The following is a 13399-nucleotide window of genomic DNA, read 5'->3' as shown; positions in this document are numbered from 1 at the left end:
GACAAGCAACAACAAATGTTGGTGTGGATGTGGAGAAAGGGGAACCCTCCTACTCTGTTGGTGGAAATGTGAATTAGTTCAACCATTGTGGGAAGCAGTATGGAGGTTCCTCAAGAAACTAAAAATGGAAATACTGTTTGACCCAGGAATTCCACTCCTTGGAATTTACCCTAAGAATGCAGGAGTCCAGTTTCAAAAAGACCTATGCACCCCTATTTTATCGCAGCACTATTTACAATAGCCAACAAATGGAAGCAACCTAAGTGTCCATCAGTAGATGAATGGATAAAGAAGTGGTGTATATACACAATGGAATATTATTCAGCCATAAGAAGAAAACAAATCCTACCATTTGCAACAACATGGATGGAGCTAGAGGGTATTATGCTCAGTGAAATAAGCCAGGCGGGGAAAGACAAGTACCAAATGATTTCACTCATCTGTGGAGTGTAACAACAAAGCAAAACTGATGGAACAAAAAGCAGGAGACTCACAGTCTCCAAGAGACTGGCACTAATCAAAGGGAAGAGGCTGGGGAGGGTGGGTGAGGAAGGAGGGAGAAGGCGAATAAGGGGCATTACAATTAGCATTGTTAACGTGGGGGGGCATGGAAAGGGCAGTACAGCACAGAGAAGACAATTAATGACTCTGTAGCATCTTATGGCACTGATGGATCGTGACTGCAATGGGGTGTGGTGGGGGACTTGATAATATGGGTGAATGTTGTAACCACAATGTTGCTCATGTGAAACCTTCATAAGATTGAATATCAATGATACTTTAATAAAACAATGTTAATGAGGTCAATTTATGACAACATGGATGGTTCTAGAGAGTATTATGCTCAGTGAAATAAACCAGGCAGAGTAAGACAATACTGTATTATTTCACTTATTTGTGGAATGTAGAAACAAAGCAAAATAGAAGGAACAAAATAGCAGTATAGCCTAAAGTCATAGACACTGAGAAGTGACTAGTAGTTATTAAGGGGGAGGAGTTGGGGAGGGGTATAAAGGGGTACAATAATTTGCAATCACTATATAAGTTGGTCACAGGGACTAATAGAGCATGGAGAATATAGTTACTGATTCTATAACATCTTTCTACATTGACACATAGTAACTGCACTAGAGGTGGTGAGGATTTAATAATATCGGTAACTTGAACCACTGTGTTGTATATTTGAATCCAACGTAAGATTGTCTATCAACGGTACTTCAATTTAAAAAAAGTTAATGAGGTCAGGTAATTCAAAGTAGTCAATATATAATAAAATTACTTTGTTAAGGTCATAGACATTTCTCAGCAGCTTTATGCAATGAATCTCTGAGGAAATGTCATCTCCTCAGGGTGTCTTGTGTACGTTAGACAGAACCACATGCCCCCCAGACCACACACACATTATTCTTTCACCTGGTGTTCTTCGTTTCTGTATCAATTTATCTTCTTCTCACACACTATGTATTTTACTTGTTAATAGATTCTAGGCTTGTGTTCCCAAACTTGTTCTGATTTGTTCAGATAAACCCTCAGCAACCACAGTGGCTAGCAACAGTTATTAACTGGCAACAGTTCTTAATTAAATGTTAAATTAAATTACATCCAAAGAACCTAGACTTTGCAGAATGTTCAGAATGACTGGTTCAATAACCAGATTCATCAGTGGCACAGAAACAAGTGAATTATAAGATATCTAAAAGTGAGTAACATTGTTGGGAATTTTTCTTCTAGCCCTTTCCTCCTTTAACATGTAACTAAAGCTCGCTGGCCTGGTAGCAGCCTTCATCTATCAACCTTTGGTCAGTGAAGAAGGTTCAGAGAAGATACAATTATCGATGGGGGCGCGGTGTGGGCAAGGCAACAAAGTTAAGCAGTAGCCTCAATGGGGCATTCCCGTGCTAGATGTCCGGATTGGCCACAGCGGTAGCAGTTGACCTGGCTTGTCTTGCCACAGTTGATGGCCACGTGGCCGGTCTCGCCTCACCTGTAACACTTGACTTGGGTGCAGTCTTTCTGAATGTGACCATATTCACCGCAAGAGTAGCACTTCTGCTCCTCCTGACGGTCACAATCACGAGCCAGACGGTCAGGTCTGCCACAAGCATAACAGCACTGCTCTCGTGCACATTTAGGCTCTATACAGTCTTTGGCGATGTGGCCAGTTCTCCCACAGTTATGGCAGATGTCCTTGAGAAGGTCACAGTTCTCAGCATGATGACCAGACTCACTGCAGCAGTAACACATATCAGATAGGGTGCTGGAACTGCCCTGAGCACCTCTGCCACAGCTTCTATCCCCACGCCCTTGAGGTGCTCCTCCCTTAGGGCATCCCCGGGCCCAGTGGCCAGATTGTCCACACTTGAAGCACTCCTTACTGCTCATGGTTGGGGTGAGATCTTAGGGTGAGTCAGCCACTGCTGCCCCGAGGCCCCGACGTAGCTCCCCTTTGGGTGGCTTAGAAATGACTGCTTGTCACTAGGGGCCTCAGCGACATCACACTAGGCTTGAGCAAGGCCCGGTTCTTGGCGTCATGGGTGTTCCAACCGCTTGAAGCCAGAATTGTGGTGTTTTCGGTTTATTTTTAAAAAAATAAATTCTTGGGTCGTTAAGTCTGAATTTGAATCCCTCCCAGTTCATAAAATGTGCCCAGCAGGATTTCTAATAATTAAGACTTAGACTTTCTTTTTGCTCTGGTAGATGATCAGTTTTTATATATGCAAATTGACACAGAAAAAATATGCATGATTAGATATATCTAATCCAGTAAACAAAAGCAAATGATAACAAATTAGAGTAACCCCTTAAAAAAATAAAACGCAAATGTCCATAAACATATGAGATACACAAGACAGAGGGAAATACTCTGTGAAATGCAACCTTGAGAAAGTTTATTCACAATTTACACTATTTTATTGCTGTAATCTAAGTCTGCAACATGATCACCACCTTTTAACTTATAAAACATAACGATTGAAGCATTCCATATACAATACATGTTATTACTTGGACAATAAATGACAAAGCCACAATTTAAATATTGGACAGATTTCCTCTTTGTTTTCCAAGTTGGTTATACCTTATGTAAACCTCATAAAGATATATAGATATGTTTTTCATTTATACAGATATAGAATTATATATGGAAAACTAAACATTGAAATATCAACAGCAGCCATTTTTGGATTATATGATTGAACATAACTTTTTTCTCTTTATTTTCTTTCTCTGTGCTTTACAAGTATTGAAATCACTTTTGGCTGTAATCTTAAAAATCCAGAATAGATATTTTTCTTTAAGTTACTAGTTCACTATATGCTTTGCATGTGAATTTTTTTCAGGCAGCCAGTACAAATGCATTTGGTAAACACAGACATAAGAACAGGGAATGCAGCAATTGGTCCTTAGTTATTTATTTTTAAGTTGAAAGCAAGTTGTTGACAGGGTTCTGATGGTCTTCATTTTTAATATGACTGGACTGGCATGTGCAACTGGTTGCCTAAATGCAGCCACAAAGAAAAAATATTTTCAAAAATTAACAAAAGTTTAGAACAACATGAGCAGCTGTGGCATATAGAGTAATGAAATGTTTTATTCATAAACAATTGAATGATACTGCATAAATTGTTTCAAAAGGCAAAGATTCTGTGGTTCAAAATTTGGTTATTAAATTTATCTAATTACATTTAAACTCCCCTTTTGGTTTATTTTTTTATTAAAATATTACATACCCATAGTTTAAAGCACTAGTTTTGTTTTATTGTATTTTTAAAGCATTGATTTTCATACAGCTTTAATTAAGACATAAAGAAATGCATTTTACATCATAGTAGAGTGTATATATATATGTGTGTGTATATATATATATATATACACACACATATACACACACATGTGTGTGTTATAACCCAAATAAATTAAAGAAAATATATTTAATGTACAATATGTTTTGAGGTTTTATACTCACGTTATAAAAAATGCTGCTGGTGACCCATTAAACTGACCTCTCAGTTCACTAAATGATTGTAACTCACAGTTTGAGACACATTGAGTTAGAGTCCTAACTATAACTATAAATAAGTATTCATATAAAAAATGCTTTGCTTTTTTAATATCTGTATAATATTTATATAAATATTATTTATGCAACAATATATTTATATTTTATATAAATGCTTATTTTTTTACTTTGTTATCATTAATCTACAATTACATGAAGAACATTATGTTTACTAGGCTCTCCCCTACCCCAAGTTCCCCCCACAAATGCCATTAGAGTCACTATCCATCAGCATAGTAAGATGTTGTAGAATCACTACTTGTCTTCTCTGTGTTGCGCAGCCCTCCCCTTTCCCCCACCCCCGACATGATACATGCTAATCATAATACCCCCTTTCTTCTTCCCTGCCCTTATCCCTCACTACCCTCCCATTCTCCCCAGTCTCTTTCCATTTGGTAACTGTTAGTCCATTCTTGGGTTCTGTGATTCTGCTGCTGTTTTGTTCCTTCAGTTTTTCTTTTGTTCTTATACTCCACAGATGAGTGAAATCATTTGGCATTTGTCTTTCTCCGCTTGGCTTATTTCACTGAGCATAATACCCTCTAGCTCCATCCATGTTGTTGCAAATGGTAGGATCTGTTTTTTTCTTACAGCTGAGTAATATTCCATTGGGTATATGTACATCTTCTTTATCCATTCATCTACTGATGGACATTTAGGTTGCTTCCATATCTTGGCTATTGTAAATAGAGCAGCGATAAACATAGGGGTGCATCTGTCTTTTTCAAACTGGAGTGCTGCATTCTTAGGGTAAATTCCTAGGAGTGGAATTCCTGGGTCAAATGGTAAGTCTATTTTGAGAATTTTGAGGAACATCCATATTGCTATCCACCATGGTTGAACTAATTTACATTCCCATCAACAGTGTAGGAGGGTTCCCCTTTCTCCACAACCTCGCCAACATTTGTTGTTGTTTGTCTTTTGGATGGTAGCCATCCTTACTGGTGTGAGGTGATATCTCATTGTGGTTTTAATTTGCATTTCTCTGATAACTAGCGATGTGAAACATCTTTTCATGTGTCTGTTGGCCATCTGAATTTCTTCTTTGGAGAACTGTCTGTTCAGCTCCTCTGCCCATTTTTTAATTGGATTATTTGCTTTCTGTTTGTTGAGGTGTGTGAGCTCTTTATATATTTTGCATGTCAAGCCTTTATCGGATCTGTCATTTACAAATATATTCTCCCATACTGTAGGGTACCTTTTTGTTCTATTGATGGTGTCCTTTGCTGTACAGAAGATTTTCAGCTTGATATAGTCCCACTTCTTCATTTTTGCTTTTGTTTTTCTTGCCCGGAGAGATATGTTCATGAAGAAGTCACTCATGTTTATGTCCATGAGATTTTTGCCTATGTTTTTTTCTAAGAGTTTTATGGTTTCATGACTTACATTCAGGTCTTTGATCCATTTTGAATTTACTTTTGTGTATGGGGTTAGACAGTGATCCAGTTTCATTCTCTTACATGTAGCTGTCCAGTTTTGCCAGCACCATCTGTTGAAGAGACTCTCATTTCCCCATTGAATGTCCATGGTTCCTTTATTGAATATTAATTGACCATATATGTTTGGGTTAATGTCTGGAGTCTCTAATCTGTTCCACTGGTCTGTGGCTCTTTTCTTATGCTGGTACCAAATTGTCTTGATTACTATGGCTTTGTAGTAGAGCTTGAAGTTGGGGAGTGGTTCCCCCCCACTTTATTCTTCTTTCTCAGGATTGCTTTGGCTACGCGGGGTGTTTGGTGTTTCCATATGAATTTTTGAACTATTTGTTCCAGTTCGTTGAAGAATGTTGTTGGTAATTTGATAGTGATTGCATCAAATCTGTACATTGCTTTGGGCAGGGTGGTCATTTTGACTATATTAATTCTTCCTAGCCAGGAGCACAGGATGAGTTTCACTTGTTAGTGTCCTCTTTAATTTCTCTTAAGAGTGTCTTATAGTTTTCAGGGTATAGGTTTTTCACTTCTTTGGTTAGGTTTATTCCTAGGTATTTTATTCTTTTTGATGCTATTGTGAATGGAATTGTTTTCCTGATTTTTCTTTCTCTTAGTTCATTGTTAGTGTATAGGAAAGCTACAGATTTCTGTTTGTTAATTTTGTATCCTGCAACTTTGCTATATTTCGCTATCAGTTCTAGTAGTTTCGGAGTGGAGTCTTTAGGGTTTTTTATGTATAATATCATGTCATCTGCAAATAGTGACAGCTTACCTTCTTCATTACCAATCTGGATTCCTTGTATTTCTTTGTTTTGTCTAATTGCCATGGCTAGGACCTCCAGTACTATGTTAAATAACAGTGGGGAGAGTGGACATCCCTGTCTTGTTCCTGATCTCAGAGGAAAAGCTTTCAGCTTCTCGCTGTTCGGTATGATGTTAGCTGTGGGTTTATCATATATGGCCTTTATTATGTTGAGGTACTTGCCCTCTATACCCATTTTGCTGAGAGTTTTTATCATGAACGGATGTCGAATTTTGTCGAATGCTTTTTCAGCATCTATGGAGATGATCATGTGGTTTTTGTCTTTCTTTTTGTTTATGTGGTGGATGATGTTGATGGATTTTTGAATGTTGTACCATCCTTGCATCCCTGGGATGAATCCCACTTGATCGTGGTGTATGATCCTTTTGATATTTTTTTGAATTCGGTTTGCTAATATTTTATTGAGTATTTTTACATCTATGTTCATCAGGGATATTGGTCTGTAGTTTTCTTTTTTGGTGGGTTCTTTGCCTGGTTTTGGTATTAGGGTGATGTTGGCTTCATTGAATGAGTTTGGGAGTATTCCCTCCTCTTTTATTTTTTGGAAAACTTTAAGGAGAATGCGTTTTATATCTTGTCTCTATGTCTGATGAAATTCCGAGGTAAATCCGTCTGGCCCGGGGTTGTTTTTCTTGTGTAGTTTATTGATTACCGCTTCAATTTCTTTGCTGGTAATTGGTTTGTTTAGATTTTGTGTTTCTTCCTTGGTCAGTCTTGGAAGGTTGTATTTTTCTAGGAAGTTGTCCATTTCTTCTAGGTTTTCCTGCTTGTTAGCGTATAGGTTTTCATAGTAGTCTCTAATAATTCTTTGTATTTCTGTTGGGTCCGTCGTGATGTTTCCTTTCTTGTTTCTGATTCTGTTGATGTGTGTTGATTCTCTTTTTCTCTTAATAAGTCTGGCTAGAGACTTATCTATTTTGTTTATTTCTCAATGAAACAGCTCTTCATTTCATTGATTTTTTCTGTAGTTTTATTCTTCTCAATTTTGTTTATTTATTCTCTGATCTTTATTAAGTCCCTCTTTCTGCTTACTTTAAGCCTCATTTGTTCTTCTTTTTCCAATTTGGATAATTGTAATGTTAGACTATTCATTTGGGATTGTTCTTCCTTCTTTAAATATGCCTGGATTGCTATATACTTTCCTCTTACGACTGCTTTCAGTGCATCCCATAGAAGTTGGGGCTTTGTGTTGTTGTTGTCATTTATTTCCATATATTGCTGGATCTCCATTTTAATTTGCTCGTTGATCCATTGACTATTTAGAAGTGTGTTGTTAAACCTCCATGTGTTTGTGAGCCTTTTTGCTTTCTTTGTACAATTTATGTCTAGTTTTATACCTTTGTGGTCTGAAAAGTTGGTTGGTAGGATTTCAATCTTTTGGAATTTTCTGAGGCTCTTTTTGTGGCCTAGTATGTGGTCTATTCTGGAGAATGTTCCGTGTGCACTTGAGAAGAATATGTATCCTGTTGCTTTTTGGTGTAGAGTTCTATAGATGTCTATTAGGTCCATCTGTTCTAGTGTGTTGTTCAGTGCCTCTGTGACCTTACTTATTTTCTGTCTGGTGGATCTGTCATTTGAAGTGAATGGTGTGTTGAAGTCTCCTAGAATGAATGCATTGCGTTCTATTTCCTCGTTTAGTTCTGTTAGTATTTGTTTCACATATGCTGGTGCTGCTGTGTTGGGTGCATATATATTTATAATGGTTATATCCTCTTGTTGGACTGAGCCCTTTATCATTATGTAATGTCCTTCTTTATCTCTTGTTACTTTCTTTGTTTTGAAGTCTATTTTGTCTGATACTAGTATTGCAACACCTGCTTTTTTCTCTCTATTGTTTGCCTGAAATATCTTTTTCCATCCCTTGACTTTTAGTTTGTGCATATCTTTGGGTTTGAGGTGAGTGTCTTGTAAGCAGCGTATAGATGGGTCTTGTTCTTTTATCCATTCACTGACTCTATGTCTTTTGATTGGTGCATTCAGTCCATTTACATTTAGGGTGATTATCGATAGGTATGTACTTATTGCCATTTCAGGCTTTAGATTCATGGTTACCAAAGGTTCCAGGTTGCTTTCCTTACTATCTAAGAGTGTATCTTAACTCACTTAGTATGCTGTTACAAACACAATCTAAAGGTTCTTTTCTATTTCTCCTCCTTTTTCTTTCTCCTTCATTCTTTATATATTAGGTATCAAATTCTGTACTTTTTGTCTATCCCTTGATTGAGTTTGGGGATAGTCAATTTAATTTTTCATTTGCCTCGCAATCAGCTGCTCCACCCTCCCTATGGTGGTTTTACTACCTCTGGTGACAGCTATCCAACCTTAGGAACACTTCCATCTATAGCAGTCCCTCCAGAATAGACTGCAGAGATGGTTTGTGGGAGGTAAACTCTCTCAGCTTTTGCTTATCTGGTAATTGTTTAATCCCTCCTTCAAATTTAAATGATAATCTCGCTGGATAAAGTAATCTTGGCTCCAGGCCCTTCTACTTCATGGCATTAAATACATCATGCCATTCCCTTCTGGCCTGTAAGGTTTCTGCTGAGAAGTCTGATGTTAGCCTGATGGGCTTTCCTTTGTATGTGATCTTATTTCTGTCTCTGCCTGCTTTTAACAGCCTGTCCTTATCCTTGATCTTTCCCATTTTAAGTACTATGAGTCTTCATGTTGTCTTCCTTGGGTCCCTTGTGTTGGGAGATCTGTGGATCTCCATGGCCTGAGAGACTATCTCCTTCCCCAGATTGGGGATGTTTTCAGCAACTACCTCCTCAAAGACACTTTCTATCCCTTTCTCTCTCTCTTCTTCTTCTGGTATCCCTATAATGCGAATATTGTTCCACTTGGATTGGTCACACAGTTCTCTCAATATTCTTTCATTTTTAGAGATCCTTTTTTCTCTCTGTGCCTCAGCTTCTTTGTATTCCTCTTCTCTATTTTCTATTTCATTTACTGTCTCCTCCACCATATCCAACCTGTTTTTAATACCCTCCATCATGTTCTTCAACGATTGGATCTCCGACCTGAATTCATTACTGAGTTCTTGGATGTCTTTCCATACCTCTTTTAGAATGTTGATGATTTTTATGTTGAACTCCCTTTCAGGAAGAGTCACAAGGTCCATATCATTTAAATCTTTCTTGGGAGTTATATTAATAATTTTACTCTGGACAAGGTTCCTTTGGTGTTTCATGTTTGTATATGGTGCCCTGTAGTGTCCAGAAGCTCTATTCTGGAGCTGCTCCACCACTGAAGCAATGTCGGGGGTCACCGTGGAGTGGTAGTGGTACCTGGTGGGAGGAAAGAGCTATTCCCCGCCTCCTGTCTCCTGTGCCTGTCTCCACTGCCTGAGCCAGTGGGCTGGTCACACAGGTATGTGTTTGTCCCAGAGCAGCCGGACATGGATCCCTGCTTTCCACAAGCAGCCAGAATCCCAGTCTCCCCAGGAACTCTGCCTGTATTAACTTTCCAACCCGGTAGTCATGCGAGTCTCATGAATGTACCATGAAATATAGGTTTGTGCTCCCAGAGCAGATCTCCATAGTTAGGTATTTAGCAGTCCCAAGCCTTCCATTACCTCCCTGCTCTATTTCTCTTCCTCCCATGGTGAGCTGGGGTGGGGGAGGGGCTCGGGTCCCACAGAGCCACAGCTCTGGTACGTTACCCCCCCGTTCCATGAGGTCTGCTCTTTTCTCCAGGTGTATGAAGTCTGACGCCATCCTCTTTCCTGTTGCTCTCTCAGGATTAGTTGCGCCAATTAAATTTTCTAATTGTATCCAGTTTTAGGAGGAAGCCTCTGTCTCTCCTCTCATGCCAACATCTTTAATCCCTCTCCATAAATGCTTATTTTTATATATTTATATATAAATGCTTATTTATAGTTAGGATGGTTTGAATACTTCATTTCCAATCCAGGTGACTTTTATTTCATTTCCTTGCCTTATTGCCCTGACTAGAACTTCTACTACAATGCTGAATAGAAGTGGTAGAGTGGACATCCTTGCCTTGTTCCTGATCTGAGGGTGAAAGCTTTCAGTCTTACCATTAAGTATGATGTTAGCTGTGGGCTTTTAGCAGATGTCCTTATCAGGTTGAGAAATACCCTCCTATTCCTAATTTGTTAAACATTTTTTTATCATGAAAGCGCATTAGATTTTGTCAAATTCCTTCCTATTTCTAAGATCCAGATGACTTTTCTGTTCCTTGCAATGAACCCTGATTGACATGAGCCTCTCCCAAATTATAATTATGACATCCTTAAAAACATACACGACCTCTCAAATAACACCTGTTTGCTTTATAACCAACTATCTTATTGCCCATATACAAAAGTGGATTGATTCTAGGCCCTAGTGTATCTACTGTTTCCCCACTGGCTGGATTTTGTTGCAAGAGTTCATTTGGTGCATAATTTTTATCAGGAAGTCAATAATCAGATCAATCCTGTTCTTGGTCTCTTAGCCATCTTGTTCACATATTCAAACTAATTGACCTTTAGCAATGAAATAAAGGTTTTTCTTAACATGAATTTGTTACTGTACCATCTTGCCAATTTCTGCTTTTCCCATTACCTCATTACCCAAAGTCACAAAGAACAGACCAGTTCTCCTTGTGCCAAAGTAGATTAGTACTATCATGGAAAAATTACTGGACTCTCAGAAGATAATGATACTTTTTTCCTCAGTTGTTTTACATCCTTGTAATGGTAGCTTTTGCAGAGTTAACAGTTCCATATTAGATTTGGTCCATGTACAATTTAGCAAGGCAAAGCTGTATTCAAGGGATTGATGAGTATTCTTGACTACTATTCCTTCCTGCACTCCAACCTCAATTCAGGGTATTCATAGGTTTCAGGAAATTCTCTATGTTAGTCAGGATTCTTCAGAGAAACAAAGCCAACATGATATTTTATATATATATATATATATATGTACATACACATATATACATGCATATATTATATACATATATATGTTGTATGTATTTATATGTGGATTTGTATACCTGTATTTATCTACCTATGGATATTTATTTATTTACCTATTTATTTATTTTAGGGAATTGATCACATGATTGTGGAGGCTCAGATGTCCAAACTATGCAGGGTAGGCTCACAGTCTGGAAACCCAGGGAAGAGCCAATGCCATAGTTCAAGTCCAAAGGCTATCATGCTGAGGACAAAGGGGAGAGCTGATGTCACAGTTTAAATCCAAAGACTGTCTGCTGGCAGAATTCTCTCTTGCTCAGGGTGGTTAGTCTTTTGTTGTATTCTGGCCTACAACTGATGGGTGAGGCCCACCCACATTATGGAAGGCAATCTGCTTTACTCAGAGTCCACTGACTTAAATGTTAATTTCATCCAAATAACCCTCACAGAAATTTCCAGAATAATATTTGGCTACTGATCTGGGCACTGTGGCCCTGCCAAGTTGGCATATAAAGTCAACCATTATATCCTCTAAACAGGGTCATTCTCCTAATAAATGTATAGGGTGGGGAAAAAGGGAAATAGGGCATCAGAATGTTGGCCTAAGATGGATGGATACCATAGAGGTCCCCAAATTTCTCCTTTATCACTTCTGAGTAACTTCTTATGAACTGGGAAGTTCAGACAAATAGGTAGGCCCAGGACCCTAAATATTTCATAGGATTCAAGATTTACAAGCTGTGCCTCTTTCTTGAATTTCTCTTCAGATGGGACTATAGTAGATTAGGGAAGTTTTGTTAAAAGGAAAAGAAATAGAAAGAGCAACTAACTCCATCTGCAAGAATTATGTGCTGACCTCAATTTTATAATACTTTTAAAAAATTTAAATTCAGTCCATTTATTAAAAATAAAGATGATGATTAGGAACATAGAAAAATTGTTAAAACATGATTACATCTACAAAATATATGATATTTGATGTTAAAACATTATATATTTAATTGAATATTAAAAAAACACAAAGATATGCTAATGGGCATGAGGTTTCTTTTGGAGGTTATGAAAAATTCTAAAATTGTGGTAATGACTGGATAACTCTATGAATATGCTAAAATCCATTGCATTCTATACTTTACGTTGGTGAATTATGTGATATGTGAATTATAGCTCAATAAAACAGTTGTAGTGAAAAAGAGAACACAAAGAAATAAAAGCATTTGCTATAATAGTGTTGCAGAATCCAGGGCAAATTACCTTTTAAGTTTTGTGCAATGATAAATTATTTTTTTGAGAAGTTCTTTGTACCACTGCAACTTCAGGAATTTCTCTTTATCTTTTTCCTGTCTGCATATTGCACATTGTATAACCTTTTTGTTCATATTATGTAAAAAAAACACAAACTTCCATTATTTCTCTGAATTATGTTAATATGACATTCTTTAGTTAATTAGAGAGGATGATGATTTTATGGGTCTCAGGATTTATGGATTTGTGGGTTTCAAGTTTTTATATTTCCCAACTAGCTTTCTTAAAAAGCAAGAAGAACCGGCCACCAAAGTAAAACATCATAAAGAGAAACGGAATATTTTTTTGTATTCTCTCCTTGTCACATCCAAAGAGGAATCCATTTCAGAGCCTGTTGAATAACTGATGCCACTTCTCTTAAAATTAATATGTGAATTTCTCACAGAAGACTGGGACAAGCCTAAATACATTTAGCAGCAAAGGACACTGCACAGTATTTTTAATGCCCAGAAAATACCAGGGTTGTGAAGAGAAGGAAAAAGGGGTTGCATACTGTTTCTTGCCCCCAAACTAACTGAACACCAACCCTTGCCCTTTCTGATCTGTGCAAGGGGTCTTTTGGTCCCTGGCTCTGGGTCTTCTCTATGGGTTCATCATCAGTCTGGCCTTCCGTTAGTCCAATATTAGCTGGTTGGGCCCAACTTGCGAGCTGCTTTGAATATTATGTGGATGTACCTTTTTTACAACAATTTTTCCAGTATTTTTTACAAGTTGCAATATCAAGCACAAGAGGTCCAGTATTGCTGTAGATGGGCAGGGAAGGCCAAGAATGGAATAGGCCACTAAGAGTAACATAGTGAAAGGCAGCTGACAAGAAGATTTGGCATTGAAGTGGTGGGCCAGGAAGAACGGGTGAG

At 37.9% G+C, this 13399-nt stretch overlaps 1 protein-coding gene across 1 annotated transcript; it reads right to left on the bottom strand.

Moving 5' to 3' along the window:
- Positions 1–1866: 1866 nt before the first annotated feature.
- On the bottom strand, positions 1867–2382 carry ZCCHC13 (zinc finger CCHC-type containing 13). Its single transcript, XM_057495623.1, is given in 1 exon segment — positions 1867–2382. A coding segment is annotated over 1 exon segment (516 nt).
- Between the last annotated feature and the right edge of the window lie 11017 nt (positions 2383–13399).

This window comes from Manis pentadactyla, chromosome X (assembly GCF_030020395.1).
Source record: "Manis pentadactyla isolate mManPen7 chromosome X, mManPen7.hap1, whole genome shotgun sequence".
Taxonomy (NCBI): Eukaryota; Metazoa; Chordata; class Mammalia; order Pholidota; family Manidae; genus Manis; species Manis pentadactyla.
This window is presented reverse-complemented; position numbering and strand designations above follow the sequence as displayed.